Source organism: Podarcis filfolensis (assembly GCF_964270895.1).
Source record: "Podarcis filfolensis genome assembly, chromosome: 14".
In the NCBI taxonomy this organism is placed as follows: domain Eukaryota; kingdom Metazoa; phylum Chordata; class Lepidosauria; order Squamata; family Lacertidae; genus Podarcis; species Podarcis filfolensis.
Window position 1 is genome coordinate 711,359 of NC_139616.1, and position 25,692 is coordinate 737,050.

Consider the following 25,692-nt stretch of genomic DNA (forward strand, 5'->3'; position numbering starts at 1 on the left):
GAGGAGGCAGCCGCCTCTGGTTTCTCTCGCTGAGGAGGGAATGTCTTCTAACCTCAGCATGCTTGTAATGTGCACGTGAGAATCATCTAAAAAACAAAGGCCTCCGAAATATTGTTTTCATCACTTGCAAATGTAATTGACAGATCAATTAGCCATCTAAAATCCATATGCTTAATCAACATTTCTTGTAATAGGGTTGTTACTCTATTAAAATGCGTAAAGTCTCCCTGAATGGTGCTTACTTCCAACTGGCCTGTTCCACAGAGTTGCTATATCCTGATGTGCATTGAGAAAACTTACTTTTTTAGGAAAGATGCCCAACTGCCACATTGTGTGCTCGCTTACTTGGGAATTCAGTAGCAGTTATTGCTGAATAAACATGGTACCTGGTTGCAGGGTCACTATATCCTGTGTCCAGGCACAATGGCTACATGTTATGCTTCCATGGCTGGAGGCAATATGCCTTGATGCATATTTCCCACAATGGGGAAGGTGCCGTGGGCAGAATTGGCAGGGGAGAAGGACTTCCCACCTGTCAAACACCTGATGTTACAATAATATCAGATGACTGAGTGCACTGAAGTCCCAAAGCAAGAGCTTCAGAGGGCCCAGAGTGGCTTGCAAAGAGTGGCTTGCTTTAAGGTCCCTGAGGCTACCCACCAGCAGATGTGGTGGGGCCAAATCCTACTTTCCTTCGTCAATGCCAATCGAGAGAGCACTTTACCTCCCCACACCTGATGTCTCCACCTGCCGCAACCTTGTGCCACATGCAATGCCAGGTGTGCGATAGGTGGCTATGGTTTGAGGATAATGGCCTCATGGGCCGGATCTGAACCCATGTTGAGCCAGATGTCTGCTTGGTGGCTGTGAGAGCCGAATGCCAGACTGGACAGGCCTCTGATCTCATTCCACTGGGCTCTATGCCTACATTCTATGCATGCTTACAAGAGTGAGCTCCATTGAAAGCCACAGGACTTGTTCTGCATAATCACACTTCAGATCCACGGCTGCAATCTAATGCCCACTTGAAACTGAAGCCCCTTTCAAGTGAGTGGAGGTGGCTGCACTTCAGGTTTGCAACATGCAATACTGGGGCCAGCCCTATCATTGGCTTCAGGCCACAGGTGTATCATTTTATTTGTGTGCTGCGTCTCCACAGTTAAAACCATGTGAAATGTTGAAGCACAGAGCTGTGTGCACCATGTGTCTGATCTGTGTTCTCCTGCTCTTATGTGTGGTGGGGGACACAGTTGTGTGTGGTGAAGTAAGACACAGCTGCCAGCCTGGCTGGCTTGTGTAGGTCAAATTGGGTGGCAGCGGCACCCACTTGACCTTCACCGCAAGCAGCCAAGCAGCTGGGCCCAGCCCCGTGCAATATATGGCTGTTTCTGTCCTCAGACAGATGGCAAAGAACACAGCTGAACAGCTTAGCAAGTCAGTGACTTTTTGAGCCTGTTAAATAGATAAACCTCTGAGGACTGACACCCTCTGAGTGGCTGGGAGCGGCCGCCAAGGCCATGTAACACCAGTCCTAAAGGATCTTCATTGGCTCCCAGTGTGTTTCCGAGCACAGTTCAAAGTTCAAAGTGTTGGTGTTGACCTTTAAAGCCTTAAATGGCCTTGGCCCTATAGATCTGAAGGAGCACCTCCACCCCCATCATTCAGCCCAGACACCGAGGTCCTCCTCTGAGGGTCTTCTGGCAGTTCCCTCACTGTGAGAAGTGAAGCTACAGTGGTACCTCGGGCTACATACGCTTCAGGTTACATACGCTTCAGGTTACAGACTCCGCTAACCCAGAAATATTACCTCGGGTTAAGAACTTTGCTTCAGGATGAGAACAGAAATCGCGCGGCGGTGGCACGGCAGCAGCAGGAGGCCCCATTAGCTAAAGTGGTGCTTCAGGTTAAAAACAGTTTCAGGTTAAGAACGGACCTCTGGAATGAATTAAGTACGTAACCAGAGGTACCACTGTATAGGGAACCAGGGACGACCTTCTTGGTAGTGGTGCCCGCCCTGTGGATCGCCCTCCCATCAGATCTCAAGGAAATAAACAACAATCTGACTTTTAGAAGACATCTGAAGGCAGCCCTGTTTAGGGAAGTTTTTAATGTTTGATGTTTTATCATGTTTTTAATATTCTGTTGGGAGCTGCCTAGAGTGGCAGGGGAAACCCAGTCAATCAGTCAATCCCTCCCTCCCTCCCTCCCTCTCCTATAGCCATCTCTAGCACTTTCCTCCATGGGAAAGTTTTAACTTTGCACTGCACAAACCTCCCAACCTTCTGCTTAATTGGATGTCCACAAATCATTGTGTTTTAGAGGCCCTGAGGAAGGAGCTGAAGATTTATAACAACACTGGGAGGTTATGCAAATGAAATTTGAACATGCCCTCTGCAAAAAGAGTCAACGGAATGTTCTTTTCCCCAGGGGAAAAAAGATGATCTCTGTTCCGGGGGGGGGGGGGGCGGAGTGGAGTGCCTGCAACCCAGAGGTGAAGAACCTGTGTTTCCATCAGTCCAGTCTTAATGGTCAGAGATGATGGGACTTGTTGTCCAGCAGCATGTGGAGGGCCTCTGGCTGGGGAAGACCAGTCAGTGTTGGGCATCAGTTTAGGAATGGATTGGGGGAGTGGCAGTGAGCACACTCAACACAGATCCAGACAAGGCAGGGTTGCTGTGGTCAGGAGTCTTGCTGATGGGAGAGAAACTGTTTAATGCAGATTTCCCACCTGTTGCCCTCCAGATGTTGGACTCCCAAATAACAACAACAACAACAATAATTTATATCCCGCCCATCTGGCTGGGTTTCCCCAGCCACTCTGGGTGGCTTCCAACAAAATATTAAAATACAGTGGTCTGTTAAACATTAAAAGCTTCCCTAAACAGGGCTGTCTTCAGATGTCTTCTGGTAGTTGTTCTTCTCTTTGACATCTGGTGGGAGGGCGTTCCACAGGGCAGGTGCCACTACCAAGAAGGCCATCTCCCTGTAACTTGGCTTCTTGCAGTGAGGGAACCGCCAGAAAGCCCTCGGCGCTGGACCTCAGTGTCCAGGCAGAACAATGGGGGTGGAGACGCTCCTTCAGGTATATCCCATCAGCAACATCCAGAATGCCTAAGGAGGGGAACTGTAAATCAGCAGCATCTGCAGGGCAGCACGTTCCCCATCCCTGATGCAAACAAAGGAACACATGCAGAAAGGTGCTTGGTTCCTAGTCCTGTACGCTTTCAACAATGTTGATCCAAGGCTTTATCTGCAAAACCTTTGATTGCCTGTGATAAATTTTTATTTGGCCATGCAATCTTTGGGCAATTGGTTGGCCATTTGCAAACAGTTCAAAACAAAGTGAAGCTGAAGCAACACCCATGATGAAAGATGGTGGAGCTGATAACACAGCAGCACCCACAGAAATGTGCTGATGTCACACGGCAAGTTTATCTCGCTTGGATAAATATTGCAAAACAGCCAATGGGAGCAATGGTCAAACATCCTTTGGGGTTGTCAGGCTGAAGTCTCAGGCCCACTAACTTGGGAGTAAGTGTGACCGCAGAGGGACTTCACTTCTGCATAAACATGCCTTGGGGATAGGTGGGCAAAGAAAGCACCCTGGTGGCACATGGCTTCCCCCAAAGAATCCTGGGAAATGTAGTTTGTTGAGGGTGATGGCAATTGGAACACTGTAGTTGATAGCATCTTAAAAAGCAGAGACATCACCTTGCCAACAAAGGTCTCTATAGTTAAAGCTATGGTTTGCCCAGTAGTGATGTATGGAAGTGAGAGCTGGACCATAAAGAAGGCTGATCGCCGAAGAATTGATGCTTTTGAATTATGGTACTGGAGGAGACTCTTGAGAGTCCCATGGACGGCAAGAAGATCAAACTGATCCATTCTTAAGGAAATCAGCACTGAGTGCTCACTGGAAGGAAAGATCCTGAAGCTGAGGCTCCAATACTTTGGCCACCTCATGAGAAGAGAAGACTCCCTGGAAAAGACCCTGGTGTTGGGAAAGATGGAGGGCACAAGGAGAAGGGGACGACAGAGGACGAGATGGTTGGATAGTGTTTTTGAAGCTACCAGCATGAGTTTGACCAAACTGCGGGAGGCCGTGGAAGACAGGAGTGCCTGGCGTGCTCTGGTCCAGGGGGTCACGAAGAGTCAGACACGACTAAACGACTAAACAACAACAGATGACCCCTCACAGTGTGAAAAGGGAAGAGTCACATCCAGTGACCCTGCCCACTGCCAGCATGTGGCCTTCAAGCAGAAAAAGATCCTTGGTGTATGCTGCAATAACTTGGTTAGTTTTTTAAGATGATATAAGACCCAAGTTCTGTTTTTAAGTACGGTGGGGAATCACAATGTCATATTCAGCTGCTTCTCCTTCCCATCGATTTCTTGAAAGGATCCAGAGTCCCTGGCTGGATCTTGCCTGTCCTTTCTCCACCCTAAGACAGGAGCAAACAAGGACACACTATTTTTAAAGCTACAAGCTTATTGCTACAGAGGTAATCTCATGATTAAAGGGATCTAAATGTTTGCCTGTGTAATTCTATTGATCAACTAGGATTTTACAGTGGGAACAGATTTACTTTCTTTAAACTATATCAGTGTTTTCCTTTTCTTTCTTTCATATGTCTGAACTCATTGAACACAGGCAGGGAGCTTGAAAAATCTGATGTGCTCGGAGCAAACTACATGTTCCATGTCTGCACACATGCTGTGCATTTAAATCACAGGACTTCCTCCAAAGAATCCTGACAACTGTAGTTTACACCTCACAGAGCTACAATCCCCAGCACCCTTGGCAAACTACAGTTCCCAGGATTCTTTGGTGGAGGTTGTGTGCATGAAATATAGGGTGCCTACACAGCCAATGTCTGGTGCACCCAAAGTCATTTTCTTTTTTGGTAATAGGAGGAAGCAGGGAAGAGGCCTTGCCTGGCACTGTTATTAGCTGTGGAGGGGAATACTTACATGCTACAGCAGCATGAGGAAGGCACATCACAGCCCACCCTCTTTTTTGCAGGGAGGACAAGCTAGTCTCAGTAGGGGTGGGGCCAAGGTGGTTCCCCCAGATGCTGTTGGGCTGCAATTCCCACCAGCCCCAGCCACCACCGCCCGGTATCCAGGATGAGGGGAGTTGTAGTCCATCATCCCATGAAGAGCATCCCACTGGCCATCCTTGCCCTACAACCTGTTTCAGGTGGGTACTCTACAAGCAGCAGCTTCTTCTGCCCCGCCCTTTTGGCGAGTGCGGTTAGCATCACGCCTGAAGAAGAGTGCTGTGACACTCCGAAGTTGGCCCGCTCCCCGCTGCGCGATCTTGCTCGGCCCTAAGCAGGTTGGGCGGAGGCGAGTCTCTTTTCAAAAGGGGCTCTTGGCTGCCACCTAGTGGTGGAGAACCTTCCCGCGCCGCGAAGCTGCAGAGAGGAGGGAGGGGTCTTTCGCCGGGGGCGCTGGAGATCAGAGGCAGCCGAGATGGTTTCTCCAGACCCTGGAAGCTCCGCATCACATTTTCGCCCTTCGGAGAAACCCTTCCGTTGCACCCGAGGAAAACGTAGGGCAGTGAAGGAGGCAGCCTTCGGGGGCGATATTCGCGTGGGATTTTAACCCCCTGCCTCCTGCCTTTGCTGGTTGCTGCTGCCCAGACGGCAGCCGGGAGCCTCCGCGATGCGGGCGCGGGGATTCTCTTCCACTCGCGCCTCAAGTTGCACGTCTGCTCTCGATGCCTGCAGGACAGAGAACTCCTGAATCTTGCCATGGGATACCTGTGCGTGCGGAGAGGAGTCCTCCTTTAAGATGGGTAATAAGCAGACGATATTTACAGATGAACAGCTGGATGCCTACCAGGTGAGCGGCGCTTGCCTTGCAGGGGACGGGGATGTCGCCCTGCTGCTCTGTATATATTCTCTTGCCAGAGACAGAAAATCCAGGGAGCACCTCCCCAAGGTGGCAATCCTCTCCCCCCGCCCCCAATGCACAGAATACTGGGTGCTTTTGAGTTGGTCTTGGGCAGGGGTCAGCAAACTTTTTCAGCGAGGGGCTGGTCCATTGTCCCTCAGACCTTGTGGGGGGCCCGGACTGTATGTTGCCATGATTATGACCCACATTTTTGGCAAAACCCCTTATTGGGACCAGCACCAACGTTGCCCAAATGTGACTTTTTTTTGGGGGGTGTTCCCTCATACACCCACGCTGCTTCCTTTGCATTTTATACATTGACAGTTCTTATTTCTCTCCTAAGGTGGGGTGGGTGGGGGTGGGGGGCTGAGGTAAGCGTGCCATTCCTGTCAGCCCTGGAGAGCGTGTGCGCATGCGTGGGTGAAGGGAAAAGCCGTTGGCCACGCGAAGTCAGGCCGGCGCCGCTCAAGCAAAAACGTTCTTTTCCCCACGTGAGGGAAGATGAGGCGGCGGTGGCGGCGATTTACCTTTCCTTGGCCCGCACCGTGTAGCTCATGAGCGGCCTCCCCAGCAGAGCGCAGAGCTGCATTGGAGTGCAGCCGCCCAGGCGCTCCCTGCTTCCTCCAGCGGGGAGCACCGCTGCCACAGACTCCGGCGGGCGTCGCTCCCGAGGCGCCTCTGAGCCCCTGCCGCCGCAACTGCCCTTCCTGAAATCCAAACTGTGGCTCCTTTTCCCTCTCCCCCACCCCGGAAGAAAAGATTGCTGCGCGTGTGACGGGCGGAGAAGGGGCTTGTCTTCAGCAGCCGCCCGCCTCACTTTTGACCCCCAAACCTGGCTGAGTCACAAAAACCATTGTGCATGTGCACACTATGCCGGCTGCCTGGATCCCGCACCGTCCACGGGCCGGATCTAGAAAGCAATTGGGCCTGATCTGGCCAGTGGGCCTTAGTTTGCCAGCCCATGGTCTTGGGGCTACTTTTGTTTTAACTGCAGTGTAACAGTGTAATTCTGTATACAGTGGTACCTCGGGTTAAGTACTTAATTCGTTCCGGAGGTCCGTACTTAACCTGAAACTGTTCTTAACCTGAAGCACCACTTTAGCTAATGGGGCCTCCTGCTACTGCCGCGCTGCTGGAGCACAATTTCTGTTCTCATCCTGAAGCAAATTTCTTAACCTGAAGCACTATTTCTGGGTTAGCAGAGTCTGTAACCTGAAACATATGTACCCTGAAGCATATGTAACCCGAGGTACCACTGTATGTTTGGTAAGAGAAAAAAGCCTCACCAAGTCCAATGCAACTTTCACCTGTCTATGATAACAGCCCAAGAGAGCTAGCAATTTACAGAGAGGTGATAGCTCCATGGCAGTGGTCCTGTTTTGTGAGCAGAAGGTCCCAGGTTCAATCCCTGACACCTCCACTTTATAGTCATATCATTTATATCCTACTTTTCCTGCAAAGAGCTCCAGGGCATGGATGTACAGCCCTCCCCCCTTTATCATTACACATCCCTGTGAGATGAATAGAAAGCTCCCATTTCCTTAGTCAGACCATTTGTGTACCTAGCTCAGGGTTTTCTGGAGTGACTGGCTGTGGTTCTCTAGGACTGTGGGAAAGGGGCCCTTCCATCCCCCCATGAAAACACCAGGATTGAAGCGAGAAAAGTCTGCCTGCTCAGAGTCACAGGAGAGCTCTGTCCCTCAAGGAAAGACCTGCCTATACAGAATCAGACCAGTCCAGATGTGTCTAACTCTTTTTAAAAGCAGTAACAGCATTTTCTAAACAAACAACTTTTCTATTATGTAGTGTAACTTTTTTGTAATGAATGTTATGACTGGAATAATCTTATGTAAACTGCTTTGTGAGGCCTGCCTGAAAAGTGATATATACATCCTACAATTTTTAGTTTATGAACACAAGGCTTTAGGGTTGAATCAAATTTGTGCTCTGCTGTGACTTGCAGTTGGTCTCCCCATGTTACCCATAGACTTGGGGGGGGGGCGTCATCCTGCCTCTTAGCATTCTTTGACACGGGAGAATCCATCAGGAAGCTCTGCTGTGGAAGTCCAACCAAATGTCATGGTAGGTTGCACCCTGTGGATTAAATCTGTCTCCCCCTGCTGCCCTCCATGGCTTCTTAATGGCACCCCAGATTTCACAACCCCCCCTCTCTTGCTGAACGGGGGGCAGGGGGCAACAATGCACATCACTCTGCTCGCACTCACACTGAGTTTCACCTGCCAGTTCCACTCGTTTTGCAGAGACCCTTTTAGAACTCCCCGCAATTCCCTTTTGGTTGAATCCCTTTGAACAATTCGGCATCCTCAGCAAACCTGGCTCCTTCACTGCTCACTCCTGGCGGGGCAGTATCCATTTCTCCCCCCCCCCCCATCAGGAGAATAGCTTGTTTATTCCTGCTCTCCATTCCTGTTTCAAGCCATCTTTTGTTCTGTAAGAGAAACTCTCCTCTAGTTCCATTTCTACCAAGCTGGCTCAGGAGTCTGGGGAGACAAGTAATTCATCAAAAGCTTTTTTGACCCGTCAATAAAATGTTAGTAGACAGTCCCAGTCCCAATATCAAAAGCTTATTGGAAGTCCAGGCATACAGCATCAACTGGCCATTCTGTGCTTGCTGACACTCAAATAACTTTAATATGTTAACCAGACAGGACTTGGCCTTCTGCCAGTTATGAAAAAGCAGTGGCATAATATTCTCACATTTAATTATTTTTATTCATTTCATAAAATTTATATGCCACTTGATTGTAGAAAAAAATCCCTCAAAGCAGTTTACAAATAGAATAAAACTATAACAATTTGAGGGGTTTGACTAGATGATCAAAGGATCCCTTCCATCTATAATTCTATGATTCTATGAATAAAATTATTAGTAAAAGCAATTAAAGCATTCAGAGAATTAAAACCAGCAATAACCAAGAACACATCAGTGTTCTAGATATTTTTAGCAGGTGCTGCCTAAGAGAGTACTGGGAAGACACCCACCTGATATCACTCATACCTGGCCCCAGTTATTTCATTACAGTTCACCAGTACAATTCGCAGCTTGCCTCCCTGCACTTCCTCAGCCTCCAGTGCGTTCACTTGGTTTCAGGTGGGGGGGGGGGATTTCAGAGGAGAGCCTCCGAGAGTGCGCTCAGCATTTCAGCAGATTCAGTAGAAGGTGGTCTATCAGTTGAGTGCATGCAAATCTTGCACCTCTTCCTCGCATGAGATCCCGATGAGACTTTACAGCAGAAATGCAGTGAACGGAAACATGAAGTGAATGTGGACCCATGGGCCTCTGCTTCCAGGAACGCCTGAGCAAGTCTGGCAAGTTAGCCGGTCCCGTGTGAATGTTCTCAGCAGGCCTTGTCTTCCTCTTTAAACATGAGGGCTAGAACCTTGCCCCTTTATTATTATTTTAAGCTGAGCAGGTAAATAATGGGTGTGTGACCATGGTTGGGACAGGTGTGAAAGGGATTCAGCCTCCTTGGCTGCCAGTTTCTTACCCCCAGAGAATACAGTGGTACCCCTGGTTATGAATGCTTCGAGTTACGAACTATTCTAACCCAGAAGTAGCTGCTCCTGGTTGCAAACTTTGCCCCAGGATGCAAACGGAAATCGCGCGCCGGAGGTGCACGTGCAGCGGGAGGCCCCATTAGCGAAAGCGTGCCTCAGGATAAGAACGGTTTCAGCTTAAGTACGGACCTCCAGAACGAATGACGTTCATTACCAGAGGTACCACTGTATAAATAGTTTCTGATTTCTGGTTGTAGTTGTTGCAACGTGGTTTTAAACAGGGAGCAGAGCTCCCTATACAGTATCTTGAGTGCATTACATTCGAGCAGAGCTGGTTGTCTTCACTGACCCAATAAGATGGAGGGAGGTTAAACAAAGACTGCTCATTCTTTTGGATACATGACACTTGACCTACAAGGGCATCAATGGCCCATCAGCTGACCAGGAGTTAACTCTGTTATAAAGGGTTATAAAGGGTCAGGTTGGGTGGAGCTTCAGGTTTATGCGAGGGCCTTATTTGGAGACAAAATGTGTTAAGGACCAAAGAGGGCCTCTGGGTGGATTTGTGGATAAAACAGAGAGGCACAGAAACATCAGCTTATATGGATTATAAATAATGTATAACAAATGCAATTTCAAATAAAAGTAACTCCAAAATCCCCAGGCTGATAACCTAAGCAGGACTATAGATACAGATTTTCTAGAAGTACCCAGACTATACTGCCAGCAAAGTCCATCCATTCAAATAAATAAATAAGGAATGCATAAGCCACTTTGTACATCCTGTCAGGGAGATGCAAACGGCAAAAGAGCTAAGGGGAGAGACCAGCACTTATAGAGAGCCTAAAGAGATAATTAGTAGCCTGTCGTCCGACAGCGAAGAAGAGGCAGGGAGGGGGGAGGCTGAGCCCAGAACTAGTTATTCTTTGAACAGAGGAAATCAGAGGCGGGGTTTTCGCCGACTAGCCTGCTGGGGAAGAAAAAGTAAAAAAAAACCATATGAGGCATCTTAGCCGACAGGGTCAGACATGCTTTGAAGCTCTGGAAACTTTCTTTTGAACTTTGTAAATAAATCTAAAAGACAGCAACTGGCAGCGAGCCTGGAGTTTTATCTATGCCGGCTTTGGCAGCACTCACCTCTCACAGCATGCCTCGTATCTCTTGCTGCTGAAAAGCTGGTGGAATAAGGCATAAGCCTCGAAATGGAGAAGGAGATCTTGGAGCTGAGGAAGAGAAATGTCGCTCTGGAACAGAGATCTTCAGACTTGCAGGCCCGTCTGGAGGAAGCCAGAGCTGCTCAGAAAGGAGCCACGGGTGGGCTATCGGCAGATGGGGACAAGCCTGTGTGGGTGGAAAGGTTCCATGGCGACCCGGAAAGTTACTTGGATTTCAAAACTGAGATGAAATATTTTTTAGAGCTTCAATCGGCTCAGTTTGGGAATGATGCCCAGAAAGTTGCTCGCATAATTAGGCACCTGTCGGGAGGGGCTAGAAGTTGGATCCGGCCATTAATAGCCTCTAATAATGAAGCCCTCAGAAATCTGGCCAAGTTTTGGCAAGCGATGGACTTTATCTTTTTTTTTATATATAAATATTTATTAAGTTTTCCAATTTTATGCAAACACAAAAAGACAAAGAAAAAGAAAAATATTAAAAACAAATCAATTTCAATAACAATTTTTCAGTACCATGTTTCTTTGACTTCCTCATACCTCCCCTTCTTGTTTTCTAGTTCAAATTGTTAATCCAGCAAATCCTAATCTCTTAACATTCCTTTTAACTAACACCTTAATTTCCAATCAACTTTTTAAATTTTATGACTTAAACAATTTTAATCCCAGTTATCTTTATCATAACAGCTAGAGACCACATAAATTCAATCCAGCATCTTTTCAGAGTTCATTAATTTTGTAGTATTTCTGTAAATAGTCCTTGAATTTCTTCCAATCTTCTTCTGCCGACTCTTCTCCCTGGTCGCGGATTCTGCCGGTCATTTCTGCCAGTCCCATACAGTCAATCAACTTCATCTGCCATTCTTCCAGAGTGGGTAGATCTTGCGTCTTCCAGTGCTTTGCTATGAGTATTCTTGCTGCCGTTGTAGCATACATAAAAAAAGTTCTGTCCTTCTTTGGCACCAAATGGCCGACTATGCCCAAGAGAAAAGCCTCTGGTTTCTTCAAGAAGGTATACTTAAATACCTTTTTCATTTCATTATAAATCATTTCCCAGAAAGCCTTAATCTTTGGGGACGTCCACCATAGGTGAAAAAATGTACCTTCAACCTTCTTACATTTCCAGCATTTATTATCGGGCAAATGATATATTTTTGCAAGCTTGACTGGGGTCATGTACCACCTGTATATCATTTTCATAATATTCTCTCTTAAGGCATTACATGCCGTAAATTTCATACCGGTGGTCCATAACTGTTCCCAGTCAGCAAACATAATGTTATGTCCAACATCTTGTGCCCATTTAATCATAGCTGACTTAACTGTTTCATCCTGTGTATTCCATTTCATCAGCAAGTTATACATTTTTGACATAATCTTAGTTTTAGGTTCTAGCACTTCTGTTTCTAATTTAGATTTTTCCACCTGGAAGCCAATTTTCTTGTCCAAATTATAAGCCTCCATTATCTGAAAATAATGAAGCCAGTCTCGCACTTTATTTTTTAGTTTCTCAAAGCTCTGCAATTTCAATCTGTCTCCTTCTTGTTCCAAAATTTCCCAATATTTTGGCCATTTGGCCTCCATATTGAGCTTTTTCTGGGCTTTCGCTTCCATTGGTGACAACCACCTTGGGGTCTTATTTTCCAGTAAATCCTTGTATCTGATCCAAACATTAAACAAATATCTCCTAACAATATGATTTTTAAATGCTTTATGAGCTTTAACCTTATCATACCACAAATATGCATGCCATCCAAAAACGTTATTAAAACCTTCTAAATCCAAAATGTCTGTGTTTTCAAGAAGCAGCCAGTCTTTCAGCCAGCAGAATGCTGCTGATTCATAGTAAAGTTTGAAGTCTGGCAGGGCAAAACCACCCCTTTCTTTTGCATCAGTTAAAATCTTATATTTTATCCTGGGCTTCTTGCCCTGCCAGACAAATTTAGAAATGTCTTTCTGCCACTTCTTAAAACAATCCATCTTGTCCACAATTTGTAATGTTTGAAACAAAAATAACATTTTAGGCAATACATTCATCTTTATAGTCCGGTCAGCGTGGACTTCCGGTCAGCGCCAGCGACCGTAATGGCGGATTTCCTCTGAACTCCGGAGGAAATCGGCTTCGTGGAGCTGGGGTTCTACCGCTACGGTGAAGCGGGGACCCGAAAAAAATCACAGGCGGGGAAGCCTGTGAACTGAAGGCTCGGCGGGCTCCATTTGCGCCCCCCCGCTGCAAAGGAGCTTTTTTAAAGGCTCCAGATCGGACCGGGGGTGAGGGGTGCGGAGCTGAGAGCTGTCTACCCGTCTCCGCGAAATGAAGCCGCACAGCCAGGGTCGGAGAGCGCTGATTTCTTTACTGGATAATTGGACCTGAAAACAACTACCCGTGAGTAGGATTTTGACATATATTCGGAAGAAATTATTAAAGAATTCGGCCGAAACGGGAAAGGTAAAAACAGGAAGTCTGCCTTCCCGGACTGTTAACAGATCAAAAGCAAAGTGACTGTAAAGCTGTGACTAAGAAAGACGAGCTTTTGGAAGGACTAAAATCCAGCATTAAAAAGGAAAACTCCCCCACTGTTGGCAGGAACAGTGGGGAGACACTTGAAAGATATTTGTCCTGCAAGGAAAGGAAATTTTAAAATATATCTGCTGACTTTAAAACCTGGGAACGGACTGCCTATGACAGGGAAGCCGATTAGAGGGAACTGTCAAACGGAGAGTGGAAAAAAAGTTTGATTTAGCTCTGCAAAGGATACAGTGTGGATAAAATACTTTGGAAATTAAAGTAACCTTTTGGGACTGAAAATTTGATACTAAGATACTGGGATTTTATTAGAACTTTATTTGTTATAAAGTTGCAACAAGAAGCTGGAACTGTGACCCCTAGAGGTGACTATGTTGCAATGACATTCTAGACAATAAGTACTGCTGTGGGAAAATTTCTCTTTTCTCCAAACAAATTCTCCAAGTGTGTGACTGACCTTGGGAGTGTATGTGAGTGTTATGGCAGATGATAAAAAAACAGAGTTGACACAGGAAAAAACTACCAGGTCTGGTAGACACTATAAAGCTGATACTACAAGAAGGCCTTCAACAGGGGGTGTAGCGGGCACAGCAGGAGCTGTTGCCCCACAGGTAAAATTAAAGGTTATGTCAACTGATCAACTTTTGGCCCAAGCATTGGGTAAGATTGATGCAACTTTGGAGAAATTGGCCAATAAGGTGGAAGAGACAAATAGACAAGTAGCTGAGGCTTCTGCAAAAATTGATGTGAATACTTCAAGTATTAATTTGAATACCTCAAGTATTAATGAACTAGGAAAAAAGGTGAACTCTAATACACAGTCTATTGAAAAACTACTGGAAGAATCGGCTTCAACTAGAAAACTGGCTGAAGAGGCCAAGGAAATTGCAACTGCTGCTCAGGAACAGATTCCACCGGTATATAAAAAGTTAGAAGAGCATGATTTGACACTGTCCATGATAGACCTTCAAAGAAAGGAGAGAAATTTAAGAATAAGAGGTGTGCCAGAAAGTGAGAAAGATAATTTGGCAGAATTTCTCACAAAGGAATTGTCACAATTTTGGCAGAAGGATTTGGGGGAGGAAGAATTTAAGATAGTGAGTGCATTCAGACTTGGCAGAAGACAAGGAAAGAACAAAGCAAGAGATTGTCTGATTACCTTAAAAACAAAGGAAGAAAGGGATAAAATACTGAACCTACATTATCAAAGAACCTTGGAAATTGAGGATACCTTTGTGGAAATCTTCAAAGACATACCTAAATACATTTTGGAGGTAAGGGCCTACTACAGAGACCTGGCTGCCTTGCTGAGAAAAAATAAAATAATTTTCAGGTGGGAATTCCCCCAAGGCCTATCTTTTAAATATAGAGGAAAGAAAATAAGAATAAGGACAGTAAATGATAAGGACAAGTTTTTGAAAGATCACGAAGAGGAGCTACAGAAGGAAGTGGAATCTGGTGAGGACTTATTGGCGTCAGGAAAAGGACTCTTGGAGATAGCAAATTGGATATCTGGATGCTCTGGCTTAGGGAGAGACAAGCCACCGACAGAAGAACAACAACAACTTGGTGCAGTAAGAGGGAAAATTAATTAACCAATCATGTCTCTGCAACTTCTAAGTTGGAATTGTAATGGACTGAACTCTCCTAGAAAGAGAAAAGAGATCTTTCATATATTAAAGAAAGAACATTTGGACTTGATTTGTTTACAAGAAACACATGTTACGAGGCTACACAGGAAAATACTTGTTAATAAAAGATTAGGGCAAGAATTTATCTCGTCTGATAAAGTTAAAAAGAGAGGAGTGGTGATCTATGCAAAGGAGAAACTTTCACCAAAATTTATTCTCAAAGATGAACAAGGAAGATATTTGGCAATTGAAATTCAGTTTCAAGGAGAGAAATTTTTGATAGTAGGTGTGTATGCACCAAATGAGGGGAAGTCGGAATTTTTCAAGAAGTTGCATGAGACTTTGATGGACTTCATGGACTATAATATAATTTTGATGGGGGACATGAATGGAGTTGTATCTACTAATATGGACAAGGCGCAAAAACAGGTAGTCACCAAAGATGGTAGACTACCAAAAACTTTCTTTGAAATGACTGATAATATGGACTTGATCGATATTTGGAGAACTAAGAACCCTTTGGAGAGAGAGGGAACATTTTTCTCTGAAGCCAAGATGACATGGACCAGAATTGACCAAATTTGGACTACTAGAGGAATGGCACCAAAGATAAAAAAAGTGGAGATCTGCCCTAAAACTTGCTCTGACCATAATGCTGTAAAGATGGAGATGAAGCCAACAACAACCGGCACCTTCAGATGGAGGATGAATGACACCTTATTTAGAGATGAAGAAGTATACAACAAGGCCCAAAAGACTCTAAAAGACTATTTTGAATTAAATTTGCCAACAAATGTGGAAAAAAGAGTAATCTGGGATGCTAGTAAAGCCGTGATGAGAGGGTTTTTGATACAACAGAATGCATTAAAAAAGAGAAGGCAAAATGAGAAAAAAGATAAAATTTTGGAGAAAATTAAAGAAGGTGAGAAAAAATTGAGAGCCAAGCCGAAGTCACAAGAGATTTTGAGAGAAATATAGATCTATCAAACACAATATATGGAATTGATGAATCAGGAAATAGAATGGAAAATTAAACAAATGAGACAGAAGACATTTGAATCGGCGGATAAATGTGGGAAGTTATTGGCTTGGCAACTGAAAAAAAAGACAAAAATTAAATACAATTACAAACCTGGAAGTAGAAGGAAAAGACATAAATAATCCAAATGAGATTAGAAACTGTTTTCAGAAGTATTTCAAGCAACTGTACACACAAGGGCCACAGAACGAAAGGGACATTGATGGATTTTTGAAAACAAATGGATTACAAAAAATTTCACAGGAAAGTAAAATATTGCTGAACTGTAAAATAACAGACCAGGAGATAGAAGGTGCCATTTCAAATATGCAATTGGGCAAATCTCCGGGACCGGATGGGCTGACTTCCAGATACTATAGATCTTTGAAGAACTGGTTAATCCAACCTCTGAAGGAAGTCTGCAATGAGATTTTAGAAGGGAAAAGGGCACCAGAATTGTGGAAAGAGGCCTACATTACACTTATACCGAAAACAGAGACTGAAAAGACCCAACTTAAAAACTACCGTCCCATATCCTTATTAAATGTGGATTACAAAATTTTTGCTGATATTTTGGCCAAGAGATTGAAAAGAGTATTGATTGAAGAGATACATAAGGACCAAGCGGGCTTTCTGCCGGGAAGACACATATCCGATAACTTGAGGAATGTAATTGACATTTTGGAAAAGTTAGATGTGAACATAAATACTAAAGCTGTTTTGATATTTGTGGACGCGGAGAAAGCCTTTGACAACATTTCTTGGAGTTTTATGAAAAAGAACTTACAGGGTATGGGGGTAGGCCAAGGTTTTGAAAATGGTATAAGTGCAATATATTCTGAACAAAAGGCTAAATTAATTGTAAATAATGTAGTTACAGAACAATTTAAGATTGAAAAAGGGACACGACAAGGGTGCCCAATCTCCCCTTTACTTTTTATATCGGTCCTGGAGGTTCTGCTGAATATGATTAGAAGGGACCGGTTGGTTAAAGGCATACAGGTCGGAGCCAAACAGTATAAACTGAGAGCATTTGCAGATGACCTAGTTTTGACGTTACAGGAGCCAGAATCTAGTTCTAAAAGAGTCTTAGAATTAATTCAAGAATTTGGTCAGGTGGCAGGATTTAAACTGAATAAGTCCAAAACAAAGGTTTTAGAGAAAAATTTGACATTGTTTGAAAAAGAGAAATTTCAGAATGAAACAGGTTTGACTGTGGTGAAGAAAGTGAAATATCTGGGGATTAATATGACATCTAAAAATGGGAATTTATTTAAAAATAACTATGAGAAATGCTGGTTAGAAGTGAAAAAAGATCTCGAAATATGGTTAAATTTGAAGCTTTCCTTGATGGGTCGAATAGCAGCGATGGACTTTATCTATGCAGATCAAAGTTTAATTGACAAGACGCAGGAGGAGCTTTTGGCTTTGAAACAAGGCAAATCCACGGTGCGCAGTTACTGGTCAGAATTCACTATGCTCGTGCAGAAACTGGGGTGGGATTTAGAAGCAGACCCTGTACAAGCTTTGTTTAAAAATGGACCGAACCCAGAAATTAAGGACAAGCTTGCGAGGGGCCCCCGCCCTAAAAACATGGACGAATTAACGAAGGCTGCTCTTGCGGTGGGTTTGAGACAGGAAGCCAGATGGGAAAGGAAGCAAGGCAGAGAGCGGAGTTTCCATGGTGACCGCATTCTTGAAATGCCTGCAGCTGCCTCAGAATGTCAACAAGAGCAGGAGCCCATGGAGATAGGCACAGCCCACGCGCGGGAGAGTTTGAAAGCACAACGGTCGGGCGGGAAGGAGAAAAAAGACTGGGAAGCAGCAAAGAGATCTTTTGTGTGTCAGAAAACCGGGCACTTTGCCAGAGTGTGTCCAGAGCGTCGTAACTGGCAGGGAATGGTGGGGGCCACCCAACAGGCAGAGGCAGAGGAATCCCAGCCTTCGGGAAACAGAGAAGCCTGGCTGGTGGTGGACCGGGGCAACAGACAGGCGGGAGCAGCACCGAAAGTCCTTGGCTTGGGCACCCCAAAGCAAGCATAGTGTTGAAGGTGGTCCTAGAACTCCCAAATGGCCAGGCGCTGGAGGAGTTGGCCTTAGTTGATTCTGGAGCTTCGGCGTCATTTTTTAGCAAGGAGTTTGCAGCGCAGCACCAACTGAACCTGAGGCCTTTGGATTTTCCGCTGCAAGTGACCACAATTGATGGGAGAGAACTGTTTCAGCAATTTCTACAGGAAATTCATCCAGGATTTCACGAAACTGACGGCGCCCATAAGGGACTGTCTCAGTGTCAAGAAAAGGTTTTTAGTGGACGCAGGCGGCCCAAGAAGGGTTTGAGAAGCTTAAGAGGGCTTTCGCTTCGGAGGAGCAACTGATCCATGTCAACCCGCTCAACCACTACGTGTGGAGTCAGATGCGTCTGATCAGGAGATAGGGGCGGTGCTGCTGCAGCCAGATCAAAAGGGGAAGTGGCGGCCGTGTGCTTTTTTTTCGCGGAAACTGAACAAATCGGAGCAGAACTACATCTATGATAAAGAATTGCTTTCGATTGTCTCTGCTTTCAAACAATGGAGGCACTTCCTGATTGGGGCGAAGCACCAAATTTTGGTGTGCACGGACCACAAAAATTTGGAGTACTGGCGTACGGCACGGGTATTGTGCCAGAGACAGATAAGATGGGCAGAGTTCTTTGCCAACTTCAACTTTAAGATCCAATATGTGCCGGGAGAGCAGAATGCGAGGGCGGATGCGCTGTCCCGGAAACCCGAGTATCTGACGGGAGAAGGACCTCCGGTGGCAAGGCTGATGTTCCCCGAGAGCAAATGGATGTGTGTGGGGACGTTGGTCAAGGACGACGAACTAATGCAACTGCTCAGAGACGATGAGTTTGCCAGACAAAAGATGGGGGAGTTAAGAGAAAAAGGGGGCGCCGAGGGGGTTTTTGAAGTGAAAGGGGGGCTCCTGTACCATAGGAGGACCTTGTACCATAGGAGGGTGAAAACCTTCGGGGCAGAATTCTCAAGCAACTCCACGACAGCTGCATGGCAGGGCATTTTGGACAGCATAAGACCATGCTACTGGTCACCCGGGAATTTTGGTGGCCCAGGGTGAGAGAGGATGTAAAGGAATATATGCGAGGGTGTGACACATGCCAGAGGACCAAAGGGGAAAGGGCGGCACCAGCGGGGTTGCTGGAACCGTTGCCGACACCCGGAAAGCCATGGGAGGTGGTGGGGGTGGATTTTATCACTGATCTGCCCAGATGTAAGGGTAAGACCGCTATCATGGTGGTGGTGGATCTCCTGACCAAAATGTGCCATTTCGTGGCCTGTTCGCATGCCATGACGGCGGAAGAAACAGCCAAGCTGTTTGTAGAGCATGTGTTTAGGTTGCATGGGCTACCTGCATGGGTGGTTTCGGACAGGGGGGCTCAATTCACCTCACGTTTTTGGCGCAAGCTCATGGGGTTGCTGCAGGTGGAAGTGAGTTTCATGACGGCGAGGCACCCTGAGACCAATGGGCAAGCGGAGAGGGCGAATGCTGGTTTGCAACAGTATTTGCGGTGTTACGTGAGTCAAAAACAGAACAATTGGGTGGACAAACTAGCCCTGGCAGAGTTTGCTTACAATAACGCAGAGAATGTATCCACTGGGATGACTCCGTTCTTTGCCAATCACGGGCGTCATCCAAGGGCTTTCCCGGGAAGGAGAGAGGAGTCGTGGAGTGTTCCCGCAGCCGAACAGTTTGTGGAGGAGATGGAGGCGATCCACAGGCAGCTGCAGTTGAATTTGGAAAGGGCTAAGGAGTTATACAAGAAGGAGGCCGACAAGCATCGGTGACCGGGGGAGGTCATCCGGGTTGGGGACAAGGTGTGGTTGTCCACGCAAGGGTTGCCTTGGAGAGGGGGCTGCAAGAAGCTCAAGCCCAGGAAGGTGGGGCCTTTTGAGGTTATTCAGCAAATCAATCCGGTGGCGTTTAAGCTTAGGTTGCCAGAGAGCATGAGAATCCATCCGGTGTTCCACAGGTCACTGCTGGTCCCCTACAGGGAGGGGGGAAGGAGGCAGGGCAGTGGGGAGGGGGAAAGCCCACCACCCACAATGGAGGAAAGGGAGCAGTGCAACGAGGTGGCGGAAATACTGGATTCTCGCTGGAAAGGGGGGCATTTGGAATATTTGGTGGCGTGGGAAGGGGCCCCGACATAAGAGAATACCTGGGTCCCGGAAGACAGTATCACCGACGAGGGCCTGGTGGAGGAGTTCCACAGTTTTTTCCCTGACAAAACCAAAACCCGGGGTAGGTTCTTTCAACAGGTGTTCGAAACAACAGACGACGAAGAGGAATTCGAAGGTTTCCCATCATCGGACGAGGAGGAAGAAGAAGATGAAGGCGTCTATTGGGGAACACCAGGAACTGGGGGTTGGAGGGGGGTGTTCGAAGATACGGATGAGGAGGAGGGTAGTTTTGCTGGCTTCTCCCCTACCACCCCAGAGGAAAGAGAGATGGGTACAGTCGAGTCTCCTGAACGGGAGGGGGCCTTTGAGGAGGGGGTGGATGTCAGGGAGAGGCAAACGGCAAAAGAGCTAAGGGGAGAGACCAGCACTTATAGAGAGCCTAAAGAGATAATTAGTAGCCTGTCGTCCGACAGCGAAGAAGAGGCAGGGAGGGGGGAGGCTGAGCCCAGAACTAGTTATTCTTTGAACAGAGGAAATCAGAGGCGGGGTTTCCACCGACTAGCCTGCTGGGGAAGAAAAAGTAAAAAAAAACCATACGAGGCATCTTAGCCGACAGGGTCAGACATGCTTTGAAGCTCTGGAAACTTTCTTTTGAACTTTGTAAATAAATCTAAAAGACAGCAACTGGCAGCGAGCCTGGAGTTTTATCTATGCCGGCTTTGGCAGCACTCACCTCTCACACATCCACATTGTGAAATAGCAATAATAATAACAGTAGTAGTAGTCATCATCATCATCATCATCATCATCATCATCATCCTGCTCTTCCTCTTAAAGGAGTTCAGGGCTGCAAACAACTACCCAAACTTTAAAAACAACTGGATATATTCACAGCTAAATAATATAAATGATCCAAGGAACATGATCTTTCAGCCACCTAGTGTCTGGATGGACAGGAATGTTCTTAAATTAAACCATAATATGGGTATCCACAGGGACATTTTCAACCAACTGTTTGTGCAAACATCGTGTTTCGATATGGAATAGGATTCCCCCTTCCCAGGATTTAATATAGCTAATATATTAAATCAAATATATTAAATTATAGCATATCAATAGAGCCAAAGTAGTGTAGTGGTTAGAGACTCAGATTATGATCTGGGAGAGACAAGGGTTTGAATTCCCACTTGGCCTTGAAGCTCTCTGGGTGCAGCGGCAGAGGAAGACTCTCAGCCACCTGGGGCATCCCTATGGGCGCCACATGCCCCATCCCGCCCCGGCCCTCCTGGAGCGTGCCGTGGGGCCTCAGCCGCCCTACAGCAGCCGGCGGACAGCGCGGGGCCTGTGGGTGCCAAGATGCGTGGCTTGTGCGCGCTGCAGGCCCTGCAGTGAGTGCCGCCGGCCATTTTGTCACCCCCCGTCAGGGGGCACCCGGGACACACCACAGCCCCTGCATCCCCCTTCCTATGCCCCTGACTGGGTGACCTTGGGGGCCAGCCACTCACCTTAAGCCTAACCTACCTCACAGGGTTTTGGGGAAGAAAAATGGGGAGGAAGAGAACTCTGTAAGCCACCTTGAGCTCCTTGGATGGAAGATGAGATATAAATGCAATCCATCAATCAATCAACCCTCTGGACAGATTGCAAAACCATGTGTTTTGAATTAACTCCATCCACTTCTTCCCTGACAGAGGAAGAAAGTCTAATGTGTTCATTAAGTCATTCTCAACGCTGGTGCAATTTTCTAGCCTAGGGAAGCTGCCTGATCAGATGTGGATGATTCATCTCCATCTTTCTCCAGGCAGGCCAAAACATTTTAATTGAATTGGAATTCAATTGCCAGAGCTCCAGCTGCTACAAAAATAAATAAAAAATAAGGTAAAGTTGGCTTTGTGTTTGCCTGGTGGAATTGGCCAAAGATTTGTTTAAAAGAGCAGGATATTTTCTAGATAATGGCTTGGATCCAATTCTACTCTTACTTAGAGTAGACCCACCGAAGTTAACAAGCATGGCTCATGTATGCCATTAATTTCAATGGGTGTACTCTGTATAGGACTGAGTTGGCTACAACTTGACATCTTAAACCTGATATTTAATATTTATTGAGCTGGCTTGTAAAACATGATGACCTAGATAGAATAAATAACGTAAAATAATTTCAGGCTACAACTTGAAAGCTGCAGAGAATTGCAGTCAAACTGTTTTATTGTGTGTTGCTTTAACTGGACAGATGTGCAAACCGCCCTGGGACTTTTATTGATGAACAGGGTGGTTAAAACATCATGTAGATTAAAGCAAGGAAGCAAAGAAACAGGCAGGTGGTTTGGGCTGCCCATGAAAGAGTCTGGAGGCACAGCGTGAGCAATCACTGCTAAATATCCCTTGTTCCCTCCTTGTTTATTTGCCCCTCTCTCCCTCCTATTTCTGTCCTGCAAGGATGGAGAATTTGTGACTTCCAGAAGTTGTTGGACACCATACAGTATCCCATCATTCCCAGCCAGCTTGGCCACTGCTCTGCTGCCTCCCCTGTGCCAATTTTTATGTTGCACATTCCTCGGGGCAGGGACCTTTTCATTGTTACATAGTAAAAGCTATGGTTTGCCCAGTAGTGATGTATGGAAGTGAGAGCTGGACCATAAAGAAGGCTGATCGCCGAAGAATTGATGCTTTTGAATTATGGTGCTGGAGGAGACTCTTGAGAGTCCCATGGACGGCAAGAAGATCAAACTGATCCATTTTTAAGGAAATCAGTCCTGAGTGCTCACTGGAAGGAAAGATCGTGAAGCTGAGGCTCCAATACTTTGGCCACCTCATGAGAAGAGAAGACTCCCTGGAAAAGACCCTGATGTTGGGAAAGATGGAGGGTGCAAGGAGAAGGGGACGACAGAGGATGAGATGGTTGGATAGTGTTCTTGAAGCTACCAGCATGAGTTTGACCAAACTGCAGGAGGCAGTGGAAGACAGAAGTGCCTGGCGTGCTCTGGTCCATGAGGTCACGAAGAGTCAGACACGACTAAACGACTAAACAACAAAAACAAAAAACAACAACCGTGCACATCAATGGTGCCTTGTATGCCTCTGAAATCGGGGGTGGCTAATGAAGATAGGGCCTTATTTCTGGTGGCACTGCAGTTGTGAAGCTCCCCCCTTTCACTACCTGTGCCAAGTGTCTGGTGACTTTTAGGAAGCAGGTGAAGGCTGCTTTATTGTCTGGCACGTCCAATGGTTCTAAAAACATTTCTAGTGGCTTTTAGCAATCTAACAAGTGAGGTCTGCAGCAAAATGTTATAGTGTGGAGTGCTCCAGTTTAGGGGGGCCAGTCAGCCATGCTGGATACTCTGTGATGCTTTATTCCATCCCCCCTGTCCTTGGTTTTCCATGCCTGCTTAACAGTGCCTAGTTCTCACTGGGCTATTTTTGTTTCATGCCCTAGCTAAGGGGTCTTAGCCCACCTCCCATTTTTTTATTGTACTTCTGCATAACTTGGTGTTTCACTGCAAGTCTTTTAAAGCCTGCTTTCTGAATGTGGCTGGTGACTTTATTCCTAGGAAAGGACTGGCACTCAGAAAATAAGTTCTCTGTTTGTATACAGGATGATTTTACATAAAAACCCAAGTTGTTTGTGGTAAAATGTCTGGACAAATTCACAGAAAACAGATTTCGGTTTAAAGCTGCTAGTCCATGGCAGCTTACATATTTATTTAGAGATTTGACGATTCACCACTTTTCAAGGCAAAATGTCTCTGCAAAACAGAGGGGGCCAGATGTGAGTGCAGGGGTCAGATCAGAAGCTCAGGCCCTTTGGGAGGCCCCCCCCCAGCAGCCCTTCATTTGCCTCCTGGACAGGCTGGAATGTATCCTTGAAGTGTGACTCTGCCGCTTTCCTGCCTGTGGAGAGGAAAGAGCTGGGGGCAGGCACAGAAATCTCTGACTCCTCTTGCCCCTGGCCACGCCTACTTGGAAGAGACCCCCTGGCCCCTGGAGGGTGGCCTGTGGTGGGAACATGGCCCTCTGGGACTGAAGGTCATTTGGAAGAATCAGTGGAGGCTGCTCTGTATGGGCCAATGGGGCACTGCCCCATCAAGCTCCCTCTTCATTCCTCCAGACGACCTCCAGGCTGTCTACTCCCTCCTTATTCTGTCTTGCCATCCTAACAGCAGGGACAAGGGTAGAATTTCCCTTTCTGTCTGTCTCCCTGCCTTCTGCCATATCCGCCCTAAGAAGCAGCTCTGGGAAGAAGAAGCATTTCCAGGGATCTTGTGTTTTCCTATCCTTGCACAGCACTGGGGAAAGGCATCATCATCATCATCATCATCATCATCATCATCATCATTATTATACTGCCCTATACCTGGAGGTCTAAGGGTGGTTCACAGAAAAGTCAAGGCAGTTCCTGTTTTGCTTCTGAGCACTCAGAGGCTTTCAGCAGACCACTGTCAGAATGTTGGGCTAGCCAGCCTGTGATGAGGATTTATTTTATAAAATAAAGCCACGGTTTGATGGATAGTTAGATAGATTTTCTTTATTGAAAAATAAGTATAAAATTACAACTGTGCAAGGTAAAATAAGACATGAATAGTAATATAATAAAATAGCACCCATGTAAAAAACAAACAAAAAACATAAACATTACAAGATTGTTATTGTGCTTATCTTAAACCTAACCTAATACAGTGTTTATAAAAATGATTTCCAAATATTGTAAAATTTGTCCACAGCAAGTCTATGTTTGTACGCAACTTGTTCATGTGTTGCAAGTTTATACATATCTTTTTTCCATTCGTTGAAGAGAACCTCATTTTTATTCTTCCAGTTCATCAATACCTGTATTTTTGCCATAGTAAGGGCACGGAGAGTCCATTCATATTGTCCCTTTGTATTGGATATATAATTCAAAAGTATATTTTGCTCTGCAAATTTAAGAGTTTTCTATACAGTCAGTCATTTCTATTCTCTGCCAAAAATTTACCAATGTAGGACATTGGAAGAACATATGTTTTAAATTCACCGCTTGACTGTAACCTTCCCAAAAAAACCCTCAAAGTGGTTTCCCTAAAATATATAGCAATAAAATTATCAATAAAAAAGAATTAATAATAATTTATGACTTTTGGGGGGAAAGTAGGCTAAGAATTTTCTAAGTTGCTAAACATGTGGGTAGGCTAGTCTATACAATGTTTTTTTCAGCAGACACCGAAAAGAGTGCAGGGAAGGCACCTCCTGATGTCAGTGAGCAGGGAGTTCCAAAGTGTAGGAGCTGCCACAATCAGGGATCTCTTTCCTACCAATGTAGAACAGATGATGATAAGTGGCGTCTGCAACAGGGCCAGTTCCGCAGATGGGAGCGTTGAATTGGCCTATATGGGGTATCACAATACTCCTCCCCAGCAGTAGTGCAGTATTATTATTATCATCCCTGATTGAGCTCAGTGCCGCTCGTCTTCTTCCTTGCTGACTTGGACATTTGGATGACATTCCACTCCCTTTCTTGTTAAGTACTGGCCTTGGCTGCTTCTCCAGGCCGATATAATTACACAGCAGGTTGCTTTTGCAAGAGTTAACCCACTTCTCTTTGTTACCTTGCGCCAGCCTTTTGAAATGGAGCCCCCTGAAGTGATAGCTCTGAAAAAGTGAGGTGTTTTGCACATTCCGGGATGAAGGCAGACGTGGCCCTGGCAGCTCTTATTTCCCTTTGTGCCGATTCAGACCAGGTGACATCACCGACCAGGTGCCTGCTCCCCCCTCCCCCTGTGCC

The 25,692-nt window shown here is 46.0% G+C and overlaps 1 protein-coding gene across 3 annotated transcripts in view; it reads left to right on the plus strand.

The window, feature by feature from the left end:
* The first annotated feature begins 5,433 nt into the window (after nt 1-5,433).
* Nucleotides 5,434-25,692, plus strand: part of CIB2 (calcium and integrin binding family member 2) — a 53,263-nt gene continuing 33,004 nt past the window's right edge. The window contains exon 1 of one of the 3 annotated variants that reach the window (XM_083587093.1): nt 5,434-5,847. In XM_083587093.1, coding sequence (XP_083443219.1) covers nt 5,797-5,847 — 51 coding nt within the window. In that variant the 5' untranslated portion in view covers nt 5,434-5,796. The remainder of the gene's footprint in view (nt 5,848-25,692) is intronic. The other 2 variants (XM_083587092.1, XM_083587094.1) reach the window with 2 other exon arrangements.